Below are 25,415 nucleotides of genomic sequence, written 5' to 3'. Positions count from 1 at the left end.
TACATATACGCAGTCAGCTCCTCCATTCATTTCATACAAGTCCGTCATTTCCATTTCTCATTAACTGTGATGCTGTTCCATGAAACTCTTCCAGTTTGTATTCGCTTTTCAAATAAGCATAGAAAACTGAAGCCTTTGAAGAGGTGAGGCAACTGATTACCTCTTCTTAATGCAGATTCAAACCCACTGTGCTGAGAGATTCTTTGGTGTTCAGAGGCATGTAATACAATTCATTCTAGTATTACATAGCAAAAAGTATAGACAATGGAAAGGGAACTGGATATTCAATTTTGAAAGTGGGGTGTAACAGCCATTGTAGTTCCCGTGCTCCCCTGTGTTCATTTCTGAGCAGTGATTGTACATACAAAAATTATTTTGCCCATCCAGGCATTGCCACGTGATTTTTATTCCCAGCTTACCTGGGAATTCTGTGTTTTGTTTATGTGGCTTAGTGAAAGGGGACTGTTGCAAAATATAACTTGGCCCATAGTGCAGACACTGTAAAAATAAGATCTTATGAGATCTTTATACCAAAACAATGTTTCCATGAAATTAAAATGCATCTTAGAAATGTCTGAAATACAACAATAGCAGGAGCTTAAAATGCTTTTTTAGGTTTTTTTAGTGTTGAAAAAAGTGTTAGTAATCCCTTTATTAGAAGTCTGGTTCGAAAATCTGATAAAAGCTAACAATTGATCCACTGAGTTTTGGCTTAGATCTTGTGTCCTAAATGCATGGTTTGGCAACCCTGATAAGTCATTACCCCAAAAGAACGGAGGCTTTATTAAGATGGTTAAACCAATTGTTTTGACTCCAAAGCAAGGATGTATAAGCCAGGTCTGTTCAGCCAGTTCTGACCTTCTAGGCTGAATCTGATCTGCTCTTCCAGCCAAGGTTAGACACCTCTGCAAGCAACATTCTTGCAATCCTGATGATCATGCCTGGTATTTATCCTTAATTAAAGAGTCACTGAAGTACAATGTATTGAAACTGTGCTGTATTTTTCAGGTGCGTTACTAATAATTTTGGAAAACATGATACTTTAAAAACTGAACTGTTCTAGCTCCTAAAAAGTTTAGTTTTGACCAAGATCTTTTATTTGTGAAAATGGTGGGCTAATTTTCTCTTAAAGTGTGTATGATGGAACTCCCACCAAGAAAGAAATATGCTTCGGCTGCTTGATTATCAGTAAGTTGCTCTGCATGAACTTGTACAACACCATTAAGTCAAATTCTTCATTATAAATTCAAAATAACTGCAGATATTTATCAGTATGACTGAGTCCAAGACTCAGTCTCATGTGGAGTGTTTCTAGACGTATGTCATTCTACAATGTGGGTAGAATGTCCATATTAATAGAGCAGTAAGTTAGAATAATGCATGAAAAGAAGTGTTTTTAAAATAGTGTCAAGAATTACCTAGGCTGGGACTCTTTAAGAGGTTAAGAGGCAACTACATCTGAGTGTAGACATATCATTTTGTGATTAGTAACACTTCAAAGCAGTGCCTGAAACTGTTTTATTTTATAAATTAATGTGTCAATGAAGAGTGAGGAAGAAAGCCAGTAATAATTTAAAACTATTTGAATCAGACCTAACTGCAAATATCTCCAACTAGATATATCTCCACACATAAATACATATGCATATGCATAAATATATGCACACACACCCACACATGCACATATATAAGGCTTTTATTTTGATTTTAAACAGGGGAACATTCCACAGATAAGCAAAACTCCAAGTGATTTTTAGTACATTGCTATTTTTTAGCAACTTGAAATAGGTGTTTTAGTAAAACAGCAACAAAGGACTGTTTTATTACAATTAATTTACCTACAGAGTAAGACAGTTCCAAATAACTTCCATTTCACAAAATCAAGCAACAAAACCACCTTAAATTAATTACAACCTACATGCAGGTGCAAGAAAGTTTACTGATACCTGTGTTATTTCTTAAAATAACCCTGAAGGGAATTAAATATATGTACAAAGTCTTTCAGATTGATCACGGTATTATTACAGCAGTTGGTCAGCAGAGGTGCCTTTAAAAGTGCGTTTTACTACAATACTGAAGTGCAGAAGTACAGATACAATACAAAACAGACGTATTATGTGAATCTCACTGTGATTTGAGTGGAAATCCCTTTACACCACAGAAGTGGTCAAGAGGCCACTGTATACGTGAAAATGAAGTCCTAAATTACCAGGCACAATCCATGACCATCTGTTCTTATTTATTGTTTTCCCTTTACTTCTCTCTCTCTTTGCTCTTTCTTCCTACAAAGAGGTTTTCAAAGCTGTTAATGGGAATTAGGTGTTCTTTTCCCCACTGACTTTGAGCAGTGTGACTGAGCTCTCTGGTCATTTATGTCTTTGAAAACTGAGAGCATTAGCTCCTGGGGTCTTGTACAGTCTTTATTTTTGTGCTGGTGGAGGCACATTGTGGCCTGCACTGAAAACTGGTTCTGTAATTTTTACTATTATGTAGACTAGTAGAAAACATGAAAGTGCTGCAGCCATGGTCCAAAACTTTTTGGAGAAAGTGGGGGAATCTTATAATTTACTTCAACAGCCTTTGGACGGGACTAAAATCTTTCCTAAAGATTAATCTACATAGATTTAAAAGCCTCCAGGGCAAAAAAGTAAAAATACCTGCAACTGACATGCACAACAGAAGTAAAAATAGAGTATCATTTAGTGGTCTCACACTGTCCACACATGCTTCCTTCCGATGCCACTTAAATATCAGAGTTACAGTTCTTGCACAGTGAGTTTTAGTGGAGCTGTTCCTGGTGGCAATGGGCTTGTGCTTCCTCTGTCAGCTAAAGTTTCAAGAACTTTCACTTCTAAATGACTTACAATCCCATAGGTAATTTCAGAGCTGTGCACAGTCTAACACATGAGTTGTGAGTTCAATTTCCTCAGGTAGATTGTGAATTTGGTTTCTTCACTTTGTACATGCATACATGTAGAGACGGTCTGTTCGGACTATGCCACTGTGTTTGATACATGGTGTTTGTCAGTGAGCGGTACCTGTCACCAGCCAGGCAAGTGGCCCATGGCACATTGTAAATCCTATTGCCATGAGACTGACTTTGTTGGTAACTCAGGCCTGTGGCTCCCCAGCTTTGCTTTAATACAGCCAGGGAGGCACTCAAATGCCTAACAGAGGGAAGTGCACTGGTCATCTTGCAATTAACCATACATTGGTAAAAACAGTGAAAAGCTGTTTATCTAGTTAATCAGTTAGGAGCAATTACAGTGGTTTCTCCCCTAGTTGTTGCATACACAGTTAGTTTGATTTAATAGAAAGGAACAAACCCAAATGCAGAAGATTCCTACAGTATGAGATAACAACTTGTAACCTTTACATTCACGAAACAAAGGCCCTGATATTCTGGAGCTGTCACTGCCTTTGTTGCTGTCCCTTTGATGCCAGCAAAGCGAGTAACAACAAAGAACTCTCCCATGTGGATGTGTCAGCCTGGCACCCTCCAAACTACCCTTTTTGCTGTCTTATCAAGAATGACAAGATGAGGAACAAAAAAAAAAGAGAAACAATAGAGCAAATGACTTACTAAATCAGAGCTGCTTGCATTGCTTGTTGAATAGCTTGTGCTGACGGACAGTTATTCTGGAAATGTTAGTGCAAATTGCACGGAGCAACCTTGACTCTAGGACTGCTGTGCATCTGTGATGTAAAGGGGCAGAAGGGGAGAAGATGGGGGGAGGAAGTAGATAAAAGTGAAGTGAAAAGAGTAAGATATGCATGCAAGCAGAAACAATAAATGTTCTAGGCCAATACCCAAGAAACCTTGTCAGTGCTGCTGCACTGCTCTTACTGAGCATGTGTTGAAGTTTATTTTTGGCTTATAGCTTGTAAATGCTTTATGGAACTTGTGATTTGTTATCCAGCAATAGCTGTTAGGAACTAGTTTAGACTATCAAAAAAAATCATAGGAAGAGCTTTTTGTGTTTTGCGATCAATACAGATAATGAAATTATACTTAATTAAACTAAGGTGAAATGATGCTTTATTAAACGTGCTATATATCTGTAGATCCTGAGGCAGGATTTTAATTTAATTCTTGCACATTCTGTGTGTACTGCCGTAGCAAGTACGCAGAAAAAATTTCCTTTTTTTGTCAGTGGAAATTCAGCCTATTTGTAGACTGCTTGATTTCAGCGCAGTAAACACTTCTGATACCTACACTGTTCAAACTTACACTTGCTTAGGATTATGGGTAATGAATTCAGCCAATATCACATTTATATCTAACAGGTTCACAAGCACAGTAAAACAAACTTCTTCTCTCTAAATTGGTTTTTGAATTTCCAAGCAGGAGTAGCAGTAATTTCTCCAGTAATTCTTTAGTGTTGCTTCATTGTACCACTCAGAAAATGCTAGTAACCTCAAAACTCAGATCTGCACAATTTGTGTCCTTTGCCTGTCACACAGGAATGACAAAACAGCTAATGCATTTTTCATTATTAATAGTTTGATCATGGTGTGTTGTACTGCAGTACACTTCAGCCAGTTGTTGTTATTAATGATTATTATTAGTTCTTACCCTTTCTGGTGATACTGACGCTACTGGGTTAAAACAAAAACCAGCATCAGAAGTGCAAATGACACTTGGAAGACCAGGCCTAGGGAATGTGGTGTGTGTGGTCCCACCATTTGTTGCTCCATCTTGCTGTAACATGTAAACACTGAGAAAGTGTTTAATGAATTTAAGATTTTTCTGGGAGTAGTGATTTGGTGACAGCATTCTTCAAACACAGAAGTAAAGTTACGTCTCTTACTGGTGGTATCTTTGGGACCCACTGCTGGGAATCAGTGTGGGATTTCCTGGCTGATGCTGGAGTACCTCCCGACAGTTGGCCTTGCTGCAATCAGAAGGCAGATACCTGGCTGCCTGTTGGAGCCCTGTAGACGGGTGCTGCCTTCTGCAGCATGGAGAGCAAAACAGCTTGTTCTCAGCCCTGGCCGTGGACAGCTTCACAAGAGGAGAGATCAGTTGTCTTTAGCAGTTATTGGATCACCCTCATGCCAGGTGCAGAAAGAGTCTCTGCCTTTTATAAATGGAGAAAGAAATAGTCCGTTTTAGACCATATACTTAACTGACAAAAATCTATGATCTGTTTTATCAAAGCCAGCTCAAGATCAAATACACACTGATTTCATTTCAACTGCTTGAGGTCAGTTGGAGTAATTCCAGTTTACACCCTATGAGAATTTGGCACATGCATTTTAAAAGGCAATTAGGCCCTAAAGCAAGAGCAGACTGTGTTATATTTGAATTTCTAACTCAACTGTAAGTAGCAATAAATATAATATACAGCACAATTATGACTTGCACACTCCCCTCCCCTTTTTTAAAGAAAGGAGAATATGTTTACATTTTCTTTGATCTTTCTGAGCATCACATTTTTTAATACATCGTTTGACCCACATTTCTTTTTATATTGCTGTAATGATTACAGATTTAATTAACATGACAGATTGAAATATAAAAAGATAATTAAAATAGAGTAACATTTAAATTCCTAGTCTAATGAAGCAGTTCCTCAAAAACATTTTGAAATATATATGTTGATATCATTAATTAATTAACTAATAATTAACACAGTAATTAGTCACCCATTAATTCATACATTTCTATTTCATTGGCCCAAGAATAATCACTAATAAATATCAAATTAAACTCTTATCTCAAAATTTTATTTGGCTTTGGATAAGTGCTTGATGAGTATCCATATTGTCAAATTTTTCTTGATGTAAGAAGCAAGAACATTTCGTGTTACCTTTTATAGATGTATATGTAAGCTAAAGAAAATCATGGCCATAGAAACATATAAATTATATATTGGCTATATATTTATATATAGTTGGATTAAACATATGTGTAGTTGTGTGCTTGTGTATCTTTGATTAATTTTGACAGGAAAGAAAATTGAAGCAGAAGATTAAAGATCGGTAATTCTTCCATGAACAGAGACAATTTTTTATACCCAGAACAAGTTGTTTTAGAAAAAGATTTGGAAATTTATGTTTTCCTGTGACACTTCCACATTGTTCCTTCACAAACAGCCATTTCCTTTATTAGAATTGGAGAGAATAGTTTTAGGATTGGCGCTATTGCTATTGGTACAACTCCTCAGAGAAGAGTAAATTACTGGCAGATATGATGTTGAGGTAGGATGCAAATGAGAGTCCTATTTCTACTTGTGTCAGCACAAGTTTTTCCACAGACATCAATGAGACTAAGATTTCACCACGGATCTTTATCAGTTTTTCAGAACGATTATGGCAGTTGGAGAGGCGGATCAGGCTTTTAAGAAGAAGTTTCAAATTACAAAAGAGAATCTCTTACCTATACCCAAAGTGTAAAAGACAATATCCATGATTACTTGAATTTTAATGGAATGTTCTACATGGCATACTAGTGTTTTGGCACCAAATTCAGGAAGGTTAGTACCCCATAGCAGCAGAACTGTCCCAACTGTTGGGGTTTTTCACTGTCTCGGGCCTTCTGTACTTTCAATTTCTATTCACAAAAGCAAAGATTCTTCTATATAATTCCTTTTCAATTTTTTGTCTGAAGTAATTGTTCATTGTAGTATATAATGTAGCTGTTTTCTAAGAAAACAGGCAAATATAAGACTGACTGAATCATGACATTGTTAATATTAATCTACTCATCTTTAAACATACATATATAAATATATACATATATATATATATATATATAAAATCCACCAAATTCATGATAGCATTCTCTTAGCATGTGCAGTCTTTGCTTTCATTGCTTAAAAAAAACCCTGGCAAACCAGTTAGTGAAAGAAGTAAAATGCAGTGTCAAAGGGACATCAAGGCGAGGTAGTAGTTCACGGAATTCTTTTTGTGGAAATCCCTCGATTATCTTTGCACAGTTGAAGGATGATTTCGTATTGAACTCACAATTATGTTCTGTATAGGATATTGCAGCACATGTAGACTGATTAAATATAGTGCAGCACAAGTAATGCAATGATCCATAAGCTAATCTGTATTAAAGAGCATGCACTGGCACGTCTAGAAACACTGAGTCAATCCGGTATTGGTATTATGGTTTACTGGCATAATAATGAGTCCAATATATTTATCATAAATCTGAGTGTAATGGAGTTCTACTTAACTGTATCTGTTCTGAAATAGAATTACAACAGATTTCACTGGATTTTCACTTCTTAATAGTGGAGCTCGACTGCTTTCTCGCTGCTTATTCCTGTTGTATGTTGAGCCACGCCAAAATCCAGAGTGCCATCTATTCTCCTACATTTCAGCACCTTGCAAGATTTGATCAGTAACTTGTTCCAGAAAATTCCAGTGTGCTAATCCTGTTAGAACATGGTATGAATATTAATTAATGTAAACGTATGCGTTTTCCCAAGGAGACTATTATCTTCCTTTCATATCCTTCCTATAGGTTTGATACTACTAGATTTTGAAATACAGTTTACAGGTGCTTGTTCAGCATATGCTGGGCTGGATCTTACTCAGGCAAAGAAGAAAAGCAGCCACTACCCATATCATACTGTCACTGTCTGCTGCAGACAGTGAGGAGGAGCTGGGTTAGATTTGCCGCAGCTTCTTTCCACCATTAGTGGAGAGGTGCATTCTTTATGAAATGCCACAGTTTGTTAGCTGTAGAGAAAAGACGTTTTAGTGTTTCAAATTCACCTTCCATCCCAGCAGGTAATGAGGAGATGCAGAAAACATCCACGCACAAAGCAGGTTTGAGTTGGTGAAGAAGAATTATTGTACTAGAAACATGAAGGCGATAGTTGACCGTGCTCAGTCACAACTTCATGTTTATTTGTTTCTTTGAGGAATGAAGTTTTTCTTTTCAGACATGAGCAACAATCGAAGGAAAACAAAAAAGTTTCTGATAATTTTCAGAGCTTTTTGTGAATGTCTCATTAGTTGTGCTGTCTTTGGGAATGTTCTCCTGACTTGGTGACCACCATTTCTCAGAACTATGACCACTGCAGGAGAGGTCAGAATACACCAAAGGGGTAAACAGATGGGGAACACTCAAAGGAGAGCCCAGACACACCTTTTCTTAGATCTGACCTGACCTGCAGCACTGCAGCTTCTCCAACAGTGAGCAGAGATTGCCAGCTGGGCAGAACTGTGTTGAAAGATACTTTATAAATTGCTGCCGTTTGAAAGGATGGAGGCAACATGCTTTTCTCTAAGCTCATTTATTTTATGTCTTTTAGAAAGAAACATGTGGTAGTATAAAAACTTAGCCTGTGCTTAAGCCAAAAGTATCCTAGTATCTTGACTCCAACAGTGGCAAGTAGCAGGTGCTGAGGAAAGCATGTGGTAACACTTCCCCATAAACTTTTCCAGCCTCCATTAATTTGCAAGATTATATGAACTAGCATAAGTAAAATCTAGTTCTAAAATAATATAGCTCAAAAAATATGATCCAAAATTGGCAATGCTGTGTACTTTTGAGTAGTTTTTCGTTGAAGAGTGTGATACATTTGAGCCTGAAGGTACTTAATGAGATATTTCTAAAATAATGTCAGAAATGGTGGAAATAGAAGAAATAACTTTTAAAAATTGAGATTCTAAGTCATTCAAACAATAGAAGCCAGGCATATGTCTATGTAAGCACTATAAACAAACTAGTTCATTCCTGCTCTCAGAAATCATTAACTAAATGCTGAACTATAGACACAGACTCATCTGTCCAGGGAAAGTGATATTTACCCATCCAAACTAAAATCACTGCCTGAAGTCCATACAAAGTTCAGTAAAATACTGGGCAGCTTCCCTCAGATAATTTAGGGTAATGGAAAACAAAATCCCTGGAGAAGGGTAAACCCTGATAGATACTTGACAGGTATTCTAGTGTCAACAAGGGGATTAATTTTGTCCTATGCCAAGACTGAGAATAGAAACACAGCAGGAAAAACCTGCAAGGAAGGCATTAAAAATGATCAGGAACAGATAAGCCAAACTCAATGAGCTTTGCAGCATGCCTTAAAGAACTGGTGTGCTAACTTTCACCCAAGAACACTGACAGAATTTGACAATGATCACAATGAATATTTTTTTCTGATTTTTATGAAATACCACAATGCCTGGGAATTTCAAAGGGCTGGGAAGATGCTACTGTTGTGCCAGTGTTCAGAAGTCGTCTCGTGGAGTGTCTTGGCAATAGATAGGTGGTTTGCCTGAAGTCAGTTCCGCAGAAAATCATGAAAAGGGCATCATGAGAAAGCGTTTCATATGGTAACTGAAGGTCAGACAACATCGTTACATAGCAAATAATTATTGCCAGATGTCTGCCTTTTCAGACATTGTCAGTTTGCTCACTGGGAGAGCTACAAGGACATACCTGTATTTTGGCTCTTTGTGATACATGTGATGTAGCCCTCTACTGAAATATGCAGGGCTATGCATGATGAGCGTGACCTCCTGCTGCAAAAGCAGAGGAGTATCATGTAAGATAGTATTAATTACTGTCTGCAAAATTAGTGAGAGCTATTTCCAAAATGAAAAATATTCAAAGCAGAACTTCAAGAACAACCTGAGGTTTGAAAAACTCATAAGGAGTAAATGCAGAAGCTGTGTCTACCAAAAAGAAGATTAACATGTGGTTTCATCAGCCTAAAGTGTTTGTACAAGACATATTTAATGATGGAGAAGTTGTGATCTAAAAGGAAAAGAAGCAGAATGTAAGGGTTGGAATCTGAAATTAAACGAGAGAAAAAAGGGGAAAAAATTACATCTCAGTTTAACAGTGCGGGTAGCTATCACTCAGAACAGCTCAGGAACATGGCTCAGCATCCCCCATTTACAACTAACTGCCAGTTTCATATATTCCTCTAAAAGGTGTTGGAGCTGGGGCCATGCAGAGGGGTCAGGCTCTTAGGGTGGTATAATGTGGGTGGCCGAATGATCCAAATGGACCTTACAGTCAGAATGTCAACAGTTTGATCTGGCAAATCTTCTGAAGATGGTTTGACAGAAAACCTGGCCACAAAAGGAAACGGGAAAAAGTTACACATAAAACTTTTAGCCATCGGAGACTAGGTCAAATACAGACCAATGCAGTACAGTCTCACTAAAACCATCCTGAATGTCAGTAAGACATGTAGCATATGCCTGTATAGGTGTGTCTCTGTTCTTAAGTATTTCTTTGTAAATATATTAGATACATATTACAGGTACCATTAAAATGTCTTCAAATTATGACAGTCCATTTTTAAAAAATGCCAAACATTAAGGCTTACCACAGAACGCCATGATGATGCTCTGAAGCTGGGAAAAGCGAGTGTTACACATGGAAACAAAACTTTAAAGCTGCATAGTATCCCAATTAAATTGTTGTAATCCTGCATTTGCAACAGGGAGGAGCATACCTGGTAATTGCCAGAGCCTTTCTTCAGGAGCTCTTAAACAGGTCTGATTTTCTCAGCTAGCCCATTTTATGAAGAGCATTGCAGTTCAAACAGACAGACATTTACTGTGTTTGGCAGTTTGCATGGCAACACAGCCGCTCCTAAGAAAGGGATGGTGGCCTGAAAGAGCACCAACTTGAGTCTTTAGACATGTGGATTTAGTTCTCTGCTCTTTATCAAGCTTTCCATATGACACTCCAAGCAGTAACTTACAGCTGTAAGTGAAAATCTTGGTAGTACCTACTTTTTTTTTCAGTAAAGTTTTGCAGACGCCTCACTTTCTGGTTCATGCCAGGCTCATGTTCAGACTAGTGTCCAGTCATGTCATTAAAAAGACAGAGCAAAAGGGTGCTGTGGGGGTGAACCAGTCCTTAGTCTTTCCAAAAAAATCGTGTCGTAAACGGAGATGAGCATTAGATAGGTCCTGAGCCAGTACTATCAGTGATCCACAAATGGCATTTACTTTCAGAGACCCAGTCTAGTGTGCCTAACCTAACACACGCCTGCTAGATCCAGCAACAATCCAAAAGTCATTGCTGTTTTCATTCAGAGTGAAAGCTGAAGCTGGAGAAGCCCTTCACACATCTGGGGAAAAAAAAAAAAAAAAAAAAAAAAAAAAAAAGATCTCAGCCTGTGAGTGCCTCACCTGGGAGCAAAAGTGAGCCAGGTTTGGTTCACTCAGCTGCCTGCAGGAATTCAGGTGCACGTGGACAATTCTCAGATGTCTGAAGATCAGATTCCAGGGTATTCCAAAGGAAGAGACAAGCTCAGCAGCTCTGAGCACAATTAAATTCATTGAACAGAGAGAGGAAGAGCTGCTTGCTGGGAGTTACCGGTCACATTGCTCAGCAAGTGTGTGTGTACAGGGAAGAGCCTTTTCCACACACTGAAAATACCTGAAAAGCCTTTGGAGCTGGGATCTAGAATCATATTTTCTTTCCTTATGGCCCAATTTTTATTTTCTGCATCAAAGAGGTGTCTAAAGAGAAGGTGTGCTCAGGACCCTGTAGTTAGCTTGGGGCAGCTAAACTCCAAAGGAAGACAACGTTTAAGGGCCAGTCAGTGTTGGATCTGTGGGACTGCAAACATGAGCACCTGGCCTTTTCTGTGAACAGTATTGGCAACTCTGGTGCCTATTTCAGTGCTGTGGGTTCCTGCCTAAGGCATTTTTCTGGATCTAGTCCTGTGGTCTTTGCTAAGGGGCCAGAGGCCAAATGAAATGTCAGCTCTGTTATCACATCGGCTGGTCTATGGTAACTGCAGTTTTGGTGTGCAATATCTTAGCTGATGGGAAATACCAATTCCGCTTGGCTTAATTTGGTCTGCAAATAGAAGGGGGTTACATCATATCAACCCGCATTCATTGCCAGCTAAGAGCAGACACTATGGCTTTAGTGACACAAAGTAAATTGACTGGGAATCTGACCCCTACCAGTCAGGTTTCCAGCTAGGATGCAGGCGTCACAGCATATTTGTGCTGAACTGAGATGTTAGGAGGCTAAATGCAACATGCTCTGGAGTTGCAGTGAGGGGGAACAGGGAAATGCCATTATTTCACATAAATTAACATGATCTTTTTCCTAGGCACAAACCTTAAAGAATGCAGTCTTTTTTTGTTAGAGTAACACCTTTAACAGAGGTATTTGTTGTACTTACCTAGGCCTGTAAAATACTGTCAGGCATTCTGAGAAGGAAGATGCAATAGAAGTAGGGAAAAAAGCCTTACGAATTTTAGCAAATACACTTTATGCCAACCTTTTACACATCTGCTCACAGGGAAAACTATGATTCCATCAGTACAGCAGGCTTATGTGTAGTTATTTTATAATTAACTGTAGTCATTACTATGTGGGTATGTTTTGATATTAGTGCAAGTGACTTAAATGTTCACAGACGACATACATGCACAGTTCCAGAAGTGCATGCTATAAATCCAATGATGCTAGTTGTCAGTATATCTGTATTTTACTTGCTGAGATTGCTATCATCCTTAGAAAGAATATGAGGGATTCGAAGTGCGTTCTAAACCATAAGCTCGATTTGCAGGGAAATTGCATTTTGTCTCTGCAGTCCAGCTGTCAGTAAATCAACTGTACAGTTAAGGGCTTCTCTTTTTTTTAGCTTTTAAAAGTATATTAATGACAAAACAAGGCTTTTAAACTGCTGCCTCTGGCATCAGTCGCTCAAACATAGCTGTGTTGCACTTTTTAACAACCAAATTAATTCCACATGAAGAGAAAAAGTATTCACTCTTTTTCTTTCCCTTTTTCAAACTTTGCAGACGTCTTGCAGGAAATGGCTTGACATACATTCCTAAGGGAGCATTTGCTGGCCTTTTCAGTCTTAAAGTGCTGTAAGTAAACTGTGTGTTGTTTGATATATTTCTGATTTCCTAAATGCTCCAGGGAACTAATTAACCAGTGAAGTTTTGATCAAGAAAATTACATATTTTGATCAGCTCATTTTGAACAATTCAATTGAAGTGAAGATACATCTGAACATCATTAAATCTTTGGGTTTTCATATATAAAATATCCTAAACACAAAGGTTGGAAAACATTAATGGCATTCTAAAACCAAGTTGCTCATCAAGTAGATGTCTCTGTACAATATCAAAGGTAAAAATTGATTCCGTTCGTAGTTTCTTTAATTGTCTCAAAAGTTCTGATTTCAAGACTAAAAATCTTAGTGAACTTTCCATGATCACACAAAACAGGGGGTAAATTGCATTTTCCTTTGCTTGAGAGCCAGGGGAAAAGCCAGTATTGTAGAACACCATGTAATTTAAAATGCAGTTCGTATTTCGTATCTTGTTCTTTGCCATGTAATTACTATAAGATAAATTGCTAAAAAATTGACAAAACCCTTTATTATTTGAAGTGATAAGAGAGTACATATAGTTACTGAAATTATTAGCAGGCCACATCTCACAATATTTATACTAAAGGGAATCTTTGCCTATGTAAAGTTCACAGAAACTGTATTATTAGCAAGAACACCAACCTCCTAGGCAGCATCAAGCCAAGCCAGATGCTACTGTAAGAGTATACAAAGCTCTACTGAAAAAATGCATAAGTGGGAAAGAAGTATGAAGAGCTTCCCACTCCATCTACTCTCAAGTTGGCCAGCTGTAGCTCTTGTTGGCCTAAGGAGATTCAGGCCTGCCAAAAATTATTTCATTTACAATGTCCCATCTAGTATGCCTCATTTTGAAGGCAGCATGTACTACTTTGGGTTTACCCACATAGAATCCTTTTATATATGTAGAAGTTGGTCCAAACAAGGATATTAGGTAGCGTGAATGAAGCTGTATTCAAAAGGAGGAAAGATTCTTTTGGAATGAAAAGTGATTTTTCAATCTTTGCAAGCTAAATGATGTGATATTTCAGAAAAGAGATTTGTCAGGTCATTGCTAGCAACCTTCCATTTGAGAAAATTGATTTCATTGGGAAAAATTCAGCTGTTTTTACAGAGATAAAATTTTATTCCAATGAAATCATAAAGTCCTCATACAATTAAAAGTTCTGTTTGCCATATTAGCATTTTCCTGCATAAGGATTTCAAGAGTCAATCCTTTACAGCTTTATCAAAATAAGAAACTGAAGCAGTTCAGAAGGAAAACTAAATCAGTACATGAAGATGACAGTTTCAGAATCACTGGAGGCAATTAGGAGCTCAAGCCCTGCTGAAAGCAAATCAAATTTATTCTTTCAACTTCCTCAGCTGCTTCGAAAATCCTGCTCAAAGCTGATGCGTAGCTGTTAACAAAGCTAATATGCTACAGGTATTGTTTGCTTTGATGAGAACTGGCATTTGACAGGGATAGGGGAACAGAGTATTTGTGTGGCTTTCCTTTGTTTGTAGTCTTGAAGTAGAACAAGTACAAAGGAGGTAAGCTTGGGAGAAAATTTACATTAGAAAGAACTTATCTTTACTGTGCTGTCTCTGGTTTTTGTGCTACTCAAATGTAGGATGCTGCAGAATAACCAACTACGCCAGGTTCCCACTGAAGCACTCCAGAACTTGCGCAGCCTGCAGTCTCTGTGAGTACACTTGATAAATCAACTTGTAACCTTGCATGGACAATAATACATGATTACCTATTAATTACGTGCTAATGTCACTTCATAATGTGCTGAATCAACTTTTTCTTTTACCTCTCTTTGAGCCGCTTTTCAAGAGAATTGTTCTCTCAATTAAACATCAAAAGTGACTGATTTCATTCCAGTAATTTCATGACACTGGCAGCTTCTTTGCAGTGTTACAAACTAGTTCACCGTCTGAGAAGACACTCCTTGCCCTGCAATGCTTTCTGTCTGTCAAGAAGAATATGGTCCCTTGAGCACTGGTCTTTCCCATGGTTTCTTGCTCATATTCTTTACTGGGGAAAATAAAGAATCCCAAATGACTCCCTTGTTTTTTTTCATTTGGTGTAATTTTTTTCTTTTTAAGCAGTATGGAAAACACGATTAACTCATGAAACAAAGTGTACTAGAGGATGCTTAATTATATTCTGTGCTTCAGGCAGGTCTCCATATTTATAGTTCTTGACTGTGCTGTGCTGACTCAGTCCACGAGCTTCAGTTTTAACAGAACTCCTGCCAGAATTGCTAGACCAGGAGTGAGGATTGGCTGCTTTGTGGTATGAATGAAATTATTTTGATGTGCTTCTGCCCCATAACATAAGGGTGGTTGTACCAGGTTGTGCTAAAAGCTGACCTAGCCCAATATCCAGTCTTCAACAGCAGATGCCAAAGGAAAACTAGAAGGTCCAGCAAAGAATATAGTAATAACTCCTCTGGTAAACTGTCCCAGCTGCTGGAGGTTTGCTCTCAGGGACTCACTGAGCCTATTGTGGCTTCTTTGAATTTAATAGCTCTTAAAGAATTTTCTTTTATGAGTTTGTACAATTGCTTTTTGAGCCAATGTAACACTCATGATTTTATTGTGGCAGCCCATCTGCTGATTGGCTAGCCCTGTGTAGCATGGTGAAGTACCTCCTATTACTTACTTGGAACTTCCCACTACATTTCTTGGAGCATCAGGAGAAAGTGGAAACTTTCCATATTGGAAAGCAGTTCCTTATTGATGTACGCCAGATTTTATAGACCTCTGTTCTATATCCATTAGTCATGTTTTTCAGCTGTAGGCTGTTGGGCTTGTCTCTCATGTGGGAGCTATTCCCTTCCTCTGGTCATCCTTGTCACTGAACCTTTTTTTTGGTTCACATATGTTTGATTTGAGACGAGTTATGGAGGGATCAGACCTGCATAACACGCTTGCACACCATGGATTTATAGAGTGAAATTATGGATGCTTTTTTGTTTGCTTTCCTACCAACTCCCCAAACTTTGTTTTGCTTCATTTTTAAAACTTTACTGAGCACTGAGCTGTTTTTTTCATAGTTATTGCAACTGTGGGACCTCTTTCTAGCATGTTAGTAGCTACTCTAGAGTTTGTCATGTAAAGTTTGAATTGCCTTTTTCTTAAGTGTCTCACTCGACACCTATCTATACCGAAATTCACCTGCTGTGTTCTTGTTCAGTCAACTGAGTGTCATGAGTTCCTTCTGCTGCACTTGCAGTTCACATTTTGCAACCACAAGGCCACTCTTGCTGTCTCAATGCAGGACTCAGTAAATGGAGTATGTTTCTGAATTATCCACAGAATTCCATTGTCACTTGATAGAAAAAAAAAATTACTAGATTTTCAAAAGGATCTACTAGTTTTGAATGTGCAGCATTGTTGTTTGGACAGAGGAAAATGTCAACTGACTCTTTGTGCTTTAGCTGACCACTTTATATTTTCACAGAATTACTTTGAAATAAAATTCTTTTCCTAAAACATTCCAAGATCCAAATGTGGAAGTCAATCTGGAAGTTCATATAACTATCACAAAAAATGTTGCTACAGTGTGCACTGATCACCAGCGCCACTGGTAAAAGTCTAACGGTGACAAGGATAGAGTGAGCATCTGTATCAAGCTGTCCAGTCTGGTTAGAGTTAAGATGTATTGGTTGAGAAATGTGCTGTGTTGAACATGCTCTTCTTTTTTTGTGTATAAAGAAGTTCCATGAGAAGGCTAAGACCTTTTGCATACATTCAATTCAGCCAAAATCTGAAGAATGAAATTAATGGAATGAATTGGTTTTCAGCAGAGTTGTGTCATCTGTGTATGACTTACCACTACACAGAGATACATTATATTGTATTAGCTCCCAGGTTCTTATGTCCATCTTGAACAACATTTACCTCCTTAATATATGAAGCATTCATTAAGGTTTCTAAAGGTGAAGGAGCCCTAAGAATTAATTATTTTATAATTGTTATTTGGTCAGTACCTTTTTTCTTTATTGACCAGACACAGACTGAAATATCTCAGCCATACACTTTTGAGGTTTCAGTTCTTTCCTTTGATCTTTGAAAAAGTCATGAGAAAATGCTGGTCTAGTGACTATATTAGATTTTCTTTCTGCTAAGCAAACAGAAAAAATCTTGCTGAGATCACATCACTCTATATACATTCTGGACCAAAACACGATAAGCCAAGCAAACAAGGGTTCCTTTGTTGCTCTGAAAGAGGCTGTAGAATTTTCAGCACAGTTTCTAAACAAAATGACAGTCTCACTCAGGCTTTGTTGCAAGTATTTTTTTCCTTGGATGAAGAAGTTGAAGAAGTAAACCAAACAAAGTTTGCGCAGTCTATGTAAAGGACTGATATTTTGTGACAGAATTAAAACAGAGGGAGAATAGGAGTGGTCAGTGGAAACCTTTAGACATCTGTGTAGCAGACCCAAGATGGAAAGATACAGGCTTGTACAGAAAAGCTACTATCACCTGAAAGACGATCACCAGCAAAAGAGACCTCTTTGAGGAAAAGAAAACTATTCTTCTTTTGTTTGCTTAAATGGGGTTGTGCCTGTCAGATAAAGGTGTGCACAGATTCAATTTCTTGTTTCATATAGTGTAGGAATTTTCTGTTCACAAGGTGGTTCTTGCATTGGTTTCTGATTTACAATAGGAATTATTTCTTCAAACCTTTGAAATAGCAGGAGTCTTTTCAAGAGTGTAATTAAGAGGTTAAAAGCCTTCACAAAGGCAATTCCTATAAGATAGCAACTTCTTGTATTTGTTATGTTTAACTATGCAGGTGGCATGATTTCTGAAAGCCTCATTAACCCTTTGCTTTAGGTTAGTACAGATGAAAAAAAATGAAAACTGGTAACAGGACTCAAATCTCTGCCTTTTGTGGTTTTACTTAAGAAAGGCAGTCATGTAGAGGGGCAGCTAAGGCTAACTGCCTTGCTACCTTAACCAATGTGAAGAGGATTATATTAAAATCATTTTTATGTCAGTATACATGCATAACTCTGTGTGTGTGTGTACATGCATGATATATGGGTAAATATATGCACACACAAGTTTTCAATGTTCACTTGTCATGCGAATGCATCACAAATTTTTGCACAAAAAGGTATTTCTGGATGATACGCTCTCCTTATTATCTACTTCCAGGCTCAAAAATTACAGTATAGGTATCAATATTGATTGGTACATTAATTGATGTTAAATGGCCTGTGGCACACAGAACAAGAACTGATGTACTGCAGGAACGAGCAACAATTTCTTCCACTTTCTTGTCCAAGTTGTGCTATTGCTGACATGCAGAATGGTGTGACAAGTTTGGGTGATAAATATTCGTAAATTTCTTAAGGCTTGACCTACCTCTAGAATAGATTGGTCTTCTTCAGACAGGAGACATTATTCAATAAATATTATAAAATTAAAACTCGGCACAAAAAAATTAACCAAAAACCCCTAAGGTTTGTGAATTTCATCTTCAACAGCAAAAATATACAAGAAAGCCTTTATAGTGTTGCATTAAACAATCAACAATATGGATTTTTCTTCACTGAAGCAAAAAATAAGATTAAACAATATTAAAATCTTCTCCAATTTTATAAAAGTCTTTGTAGTTCAGTACTCAACAACAGTGATGTGCTACTTTAATTAATAAATGAGTTCAGCTACCAGAGCTTGGACAATGATTGCGCAGGACTCCAGTTCCCTTTGTGGCAGGAGGATTTAAGGAAGTTAGCAGAACGTGTTGATTTTGAGATGTGATTATGATCTCCAAGTTCAGCAGAATGATGTCTTCAACTTTTTATGATTTTCCTATGAAATCTAGTGTGAATACAAATTATCTGGATTATTAGTCCTAACAATGCAAATGGCATTTATTTCTGTTAAGCCAAAACCAGGAAAATATGTTCGCAGGTACCATGATTGAAAGGGATGAACACACAAACACTGATGTGTCACAACTTCGATCTTGGCAGCAGGGTTTGAAGTGTCACTTGAATGCTGTCTTCCCTGTTACTCACGTTGAGCAGATGTATTTCTTTAGAACTGACTGTAAGCAGATGGTCTCTGGATTTTGTGTTTCTCACAACATCAAATCTCCATTCTGCTTTTAAATCAAGAAGCCTTTTAATGATTTTGAATATACCTGTATAGTCCAAAAACCTTCTACATATGTATATTTATTTGTTTTTCAAATTTCGTTATTAATTAACAGCTTATTTTCAGCTTATTTCTGTCCAACTTTTTTCATTTAGTGTATGTATTTGTTTAAATAGGTAGCTTTTTTCCTCTAGTGTAATTGCCTTATAATTTCTAATGACATCCCTTATGTACCAGAATTTGCATGTAATTTAATTATTTTTGAACAAGAAGGGATTGGTAAAACAGGCAATGACATATCAATAATTTTTTTTAATTTATTTTTTTCCTGAATGTGTTAACACAGATTTTATATTACTAGTAACCGATAAGTCGCAGAACTCCATTTGCGAATGTGGCTAAATAAAGGAGGAATGCATAACTGGCATTGCTGATGGAAAAGCAAAGCTTCTACTATTCCTTTATTTGGTTTATTGCAATACAACCCTTTGCAGTGAATACAACAGATGAAAATTCACTCCCTGTTTATTTTCTTGTTTAGACATCATTGTTAGTAAGCAGCTTTTACTGCGGCATCATCAGACACAGAAATAGTCAAAATCAAGAACAGATTGCGTGCTCTGTCACTGCCTATGCCAGACTAGTCATGAAGGACATTAAAAGCAAGCATTGTTTACTGTATCACCTGCTTTCATTCCTGTAAAATTTAAGAGGATTTTTACTTTAAGTAAGTATTTCTACTATTAGTAGAAAATAGGGCAGAATACAACATAGCCTGTCTTCCAAAGCGCTGGAAACAGTTGATAGAGGGAAAAAATAAACCATCTTTTCTCCCTTGATAACATGCAAAGTTGCAGTTTAGTGAAGGAAGTTAATTTGACTTCACAAGTAGTAAGAAAATAGTAACAATGAAATTTGTTTTACATTTCCTAACAGAATTTGTAAATCACTTAAATTTTGTTTTTAAGATATTGCAGTATTCGTGGAGCACCTGATGGTGACACCAAGGTTTACATAAAAGGTTATCTAGAAATCATCTTGGATGTTCTTAATAATTTCCTGGCTGGAACAGGTCAGCAAGTGGATTTTTCATTTTCTCCCTACTCCTCCAAATATTTGACATTTCAAGAGAAGTTTCCATTCTTAATCTGAACAAAGAGCTGAAGATTTTGAGGGCACAGATTTCTGCTTCCAGTTCAGGCTTACAATTAAAAAGCCTTTTTTTCAGAAATGTTAACTTTAAACAATTCTTTTCCATTTTGATGCTTGTGTTAATAACCCTGATTTTTAGTTAAAAGACAAAACAACTTTTATGAAGTCACATTCTCCCAAGAGAACTGTTTTCATAAAAAGACAGGAGCTTTAGTTGTGGTTTTCCATGTTACACCCCATGACAATGAAGCCTAGAGAAGGCATTATCCTTGACAGGTACCCACAAATTCCCTGAGGAGGAATTTCCTACAGTTTAAATCCAGGTTGTGTGTACCATGCAGGTGTCTGTACACATGGCAAAGATGTCTCAAAACTCACTGTTGCAGTGAGTTTATTGCACAACTTAACCATCTGAGCTGCTAGAGCCCTGGGGCACACTAGGTAACAGAAGAGTGGCTGAAACTGGAGCACTCGTACAACATCAGACCACCCCTCTCAGACACTTTTCTAGCTTGATGAGCAGCTGGGAGGAAGACAGAGGTGCAAGGTTCCCTAAAATGCATGTGCTACTATTTTTTTGGATGCAATTCGTAACTCAACCAGCTGTAGGGCCAGTTGCTTTCAAAGTGGGGTGCAAATAGGCTGAACTAGATGAGCAATTCCAGGCCACTGGGCAATGTTTTCTTTCATCACGTAGAAGCTACTAGGCATCTGACTCTTTTTCTGTCTTCTGAATAATCTCAAAAGAGGGATTTTTTATCACATTTGTAAGGGACAGACAAATTTCTCAACCTCAGAACTGCTAGTCAAAAATCATCCTGCATGGCTGAAGCCCATCAGGATGTACACCACATGGGAGGAGGACAAGAAACCACTGTTGGAGTGGTTAGCAGTACAGGGGCTCACACTAGATTTCCGAGATCCTCCTGGGCACCATACAGTGACAGACTGTGGCTACAGCCAGCCTAGCAAAGCAAACAGTATTTCGGAGTGCTCCCAGGCACTGGCCATGACCGTCTGTCCTGCTGCACTGTTAACAGGGTCCTTGGTCCACTTTTGACCTGTGCCAACTGACATTTGTCTGAACTGTTCCCAGGGGACATCTGGCAGTTCACATACCCCTGGGACTGTCCCCACTAAGGTGCTTTGCATACAGCCACCTCGCCTGAGAGGCTAGGAGAGGTCACTAGCATAACACAGGTCACTCCAAGCCAGCTGGCTGCAGTGTTCCCAGCCACGCCACATGTGCCGGTCTAGCTGTGGACACCTGATCGGAGTCTGCAGCCAGATTCCTGGGATAACCCAACAACTTCTGCTGGCCCCCGCTTTTTCCCATGTGTGGGGATTGAGGGTACCCAGTATCAGAGCCAATGTTTGTACAAACATAGCATTGCAGGTGGCTGTTTGTGCTTTATGCAATGTGCTAGCATCCTGGCCCACTGCCTGGAATGTAGGTTTACCAAAGCACCTCAGCAGCATTGAATCACAGAATCATTCAGATTGGAAAAGACCTTTGAGATCATCAAGTCCAACCATCAACCCTACTCTACCAAGTACACCCCTAAACCATATCTCCGAGCACCACATCTAAACAACCTTTAAACACATTAAGGGATGGTGACTCAACCACCTCCCTGGGCAGCCTATTCCAATGTCTGACAACCCTTTCTGTGAAAAGATTTTTCCTAATATCTAGCCTAAAGCCGCCATGGTGCAGCTTGAGTCCCTTCCCTCTTGTTCTATCGTTAATCATCTCTGAGAGGAAACCAGCACCTACCTCTCTACAATGCCCTCTCAGGTAGTTGTAGAGAGCAACACGGTCTCCCCTCAGCCTCCTTTTCTTAACACTAAACAGTCCCAGTTCCCTCAGCCGCTCTTCATAAGACTTATTCTCTAGGCCCTTCACCAGCTTTGTTGCCCTTCTCTGCACTCTCTCCAGCACCTCGATGTCTTTCTTGTATTGAAGTGCCCAAAACTGAACACAGGATTCAAGGTGCGGCCTCACCAATGCCAAGTACAGGGGGATGATCACCTCCTTACTCCTGCTGGCCACACTATTCCTCATACAGGCCAGGATGCTGTCGGCCTTCTTGGCCACCTGGGCACACTGCCGGCTCATGTTCAGCCGGCTGTCGACCAGCACCCCCAGGTCCTTTTCCGCCACGCAGCTTTCCAGCCACTCATCCCCAAGCCTGTAGCGCTGCATGGGGTGCTTGTGACCCAAGTGCAGGACCCAGCACTTGGCCTTGTTAAACCTCATAGCGTTGGCCTCGGCCCATCGATCCAGCCCGTCCAAGTCCCTCTGTAGAGCCTCCCTACCCTCATGCAGATCAACACTCCCACCTAACTTGGCATGTTTGGATATGAAGAGAAACACTAAGGATTGAAACTCCCAGAGCTGCAGAGACCTGCTCATGTAAAACTGAGCAGTGGGACAGAAGTGAATGCTCCTAAAGTGTGACTTACGACTTTTCTTTTTTCGGCTTGCTGTTGCCACACAGGGTGCTTTGTATCAGTCCTGTAGAAGCCCATACAAGGGCAGAGCTGAAAGTGAGCTGTGGAAACTACTGTACTGATGTGTTGCAATTAAGCTTTTACAATAGTCCTAGCATTTTCCCCATGTTTGAAACACATGGCTCCCAATAGATGGCTGTATTTTCATTACATCCGCTTTTCAGAGCCAGTTTCGATGTCACTTGCCATTACTTAAATGAGGCTTTAATCAAACTCTTGTGAACTAACCCTTGAGAGGGTCCATGTCACCACGTGCAAGCAAAGATAGTGGAGCTGCAGGTGACCCCCTCCTGCCCATTATACCCTCCCCAGACAGGCCCTGTCCATCATTGCCCCATACCTTGTGGCGAGGCTTGGCTGTGGCTCCCTGCGTAACAGAGACAGGTCAGGAGGGGAGGAAGGTGGTCGGAGAGAGAGGAATGCACCCCTTCTTTAATCCACCATGCCCCAAATCTGTCCTTGTGTGCTCGCACTTCTCTGCCTCCCCTGTCTGTTACGTATAGTCCCTTTTCATTTGGTTTTAACTCCCCTATTTTAAACTTAAATATCAGAAGAACCATTTTGTCCTTGAGTTCTTTATCTGTCTTTGTGACTGTCCTCTTCTCCAGGTGCTTCATTGTATTCAGGCCCTCATCCATTGCAAGAAGAGGCAATCCATGTACTAGCTGTTATTTCAGAAGGGGGAATGGCCTGGGAGAAATCCCCTTCCTGATCCCATATCTAGCATTTGATTTAACCCTGAATGAATGAGCAAGACACTTCAACAAGGCATTAAGGAATTTCTTGACTGCAAAGTACATCCAGGCTCTAGCTGGGCTTGCTTTTGAGAGAGGACTCAGAGAAAGGAAAAAAAAATATATTCCCTTAGAAACCTAGCAGTGGTGTAAAACTAAGTATCCAGTCATACTGAATTGATCAAAAAACGCAAATCAAATCTTTTCCAAACATCTACCTTCACCCTTTTTAAAGTACCAATAAATGACTCTTGTTTACAATTCTATATGAATAATATCTTCTCATAATTTATGCACATGGTTTTAGCATTCACAGTATGTGACAGGAAACACCAGTGGGATACAGTCCACATAGCTCAAGCATTTGCTTTGAAAGGTTCGGACGTTTTAAGTGAGCTCATGGTGAATTTCATACTGGCTGCTTTATTTACATGCTGCCTATCAGAAGAGATCAAGCGTTTCTGTTTCCCTAAATTGGCTCTCTCTGGAATACAATAGCAGCTTTCAAACTCACCACATGTTATCTATATTTTCAGTTATAAGTAGGGTCATGTTTGGGAGTTAATGGGTTTGTTTCTGGAAGTGCCAAAACTTCGATCAACACATGTAAAACGATTGGCTGAAAACAGCAATTTTGACCAATGCTTTATACATCAGTGTGCATTACCTACAGTATGATGGGAAACATAACCACTGCTGAAACCTTTTAATATCTGCAAGAGGGAAAACGGTACTTGGAAATTGTAAAAAGATTAGATAACAAAAGAGCACTTGAGGCAGTACTTCTTATGAGCACTTGAAAGATATGTAATCCAGTTAGAGGACCTGCAGCACAGATCATTGTATCTTCTTGATTTCTTCCAAGCTTTATTTAAACAATAATTCAACTACCTAGAACTTCATTTATATTACAGCAGTCCTGTTTTTCTTTCTATATCATGTATTTTGTTTACCTAGCCATTAGTGGGTTTACATTTGGAAACTTCAGCTATAAAAGAAATAAGTTCCTTAATTTGCTACCAAATATTGCTAAGATAAAAATCCTAGTCTCACTGACGACAGCAGAAATATTGCCATTTTAGTGACAGGGTCACATACAGACAACTGTTGGCTGTGCCACGCAGCCAGGCATCCTGTGAGTAACTCCTGTGGAGTCAACAGGGATGTCAGAGCTGCACAGGCAGGCTTCATATTGAACAAGATGTTAACTGTAATACAGTAACACATTTAGTTTGAATAAAGCCTCCATTCTTTAATCAGTGTAACTGTCAAACTAAGGCAACTGTAACTTCTTAGTTTACATACCAGCATCACCCAGGGAAGAAATTTACTTCTGACTGAACACAAAGAAACCTCGTCTACTCATTCAAATTATACCTTATTTGAAAACACAGGCATAGCATGGTTGTTGCCTGGGGAATGGGGGAGGTACAGCATGAGTATTTCTAAACATTTCCAGCCTCACCCATTTGTTGACAGACCCTTGAGTTATTTTGGAAGCTCTGTCTCTGCTGCCTGCCATGTCAGTTATTATATTGAAAATTTAATTGTACAAGGGCTTTGACACTGAACTTTATAAATTTGTTCCAACTGACCTTGTCTCAGTTATTTGCCAGCCTGGCACGGAGCCTTAGCAGTCATTATTTGTTCTCATGCAGTAGGTAGGAGCAGCATGGAGCAGGAGATAGAATGGACCTGACATTTTACATGACTGCAAATGAGGAAGCAGCTTTAAATAAAGAGATTAGTATGCCTGCCACAAAGAGTATTGCATTTCTCTCAAATAGACCAAATTTAGGTTGCACAGAGTTACTTCTTTGTACCCTGGGTGTGGCTGTTTGTTCTGTAGTGTTTTCAAACATCTATTTAAATTTATTTCTGTTTGACCATTCACTTAATTACTCCTCTGTACAGACATCTTCAAGAAAAGTTTTAGAGCATGGCTTTCATGTTCTAAACAAGGTACAAGTCACTACAACACATTAAAAGCAGAAAAAGTATATCAGAATACAGATCACCATCTGAATGTTTCATGAAGTTTCAGGAATCTGAATCACACTTATAAATCTTTCCCTGAAAGCAT

At 38.8% G+C, this 25,415-nt stretch overlaps 1 protein-coding gene across 1 annotated transcript in view; it reads left to right on the top strand.

Annotated features, from left to right (window-relative positions):
• Positions 1-25,415, top strand: part of LGR5 (leucine rich repeat containing G protein-coupled receptor 5) — a 91,860-nt gene that overhangs the window by 40,154 nt on the left and 26,291 nt on the right. Inside the window, exons 3-4 of the mRNA XM_086471744.1 lie at positions 12,751-12,822; positions 14,441-14,512. Of these exons, the coding sequence (XP_086327870.1) occupies positions 12,751-12,822; positions 14,441-14,512 (144 nt within the window). The remainder of the gene's footprint in view (positions 1-12,750; positions 12,823-14,440; positions 14,513-25,415) is intronic.

The sequence above is a fragment of the Leptosomus discolor genome, chromosome 1 (assembly GCF_034619465.1).
Source record: "Leptosomus discolor isolate bLepDis1 chromosome 1, bLepDis1.hap2, whole genome shotgun sequence".
NCBI classification, from domain to species: Eukaryota; Metazoa; Chordata; class Aves; order Leptosomiformes; family Leptosomidae; genus Leptosomus; species Leptosomus discolor.
The sequence above is the reverse complement of the archived record's forward strand: the minus strand, read 5'-3'. Positions and strand labels throughout refer to the sequence as shown.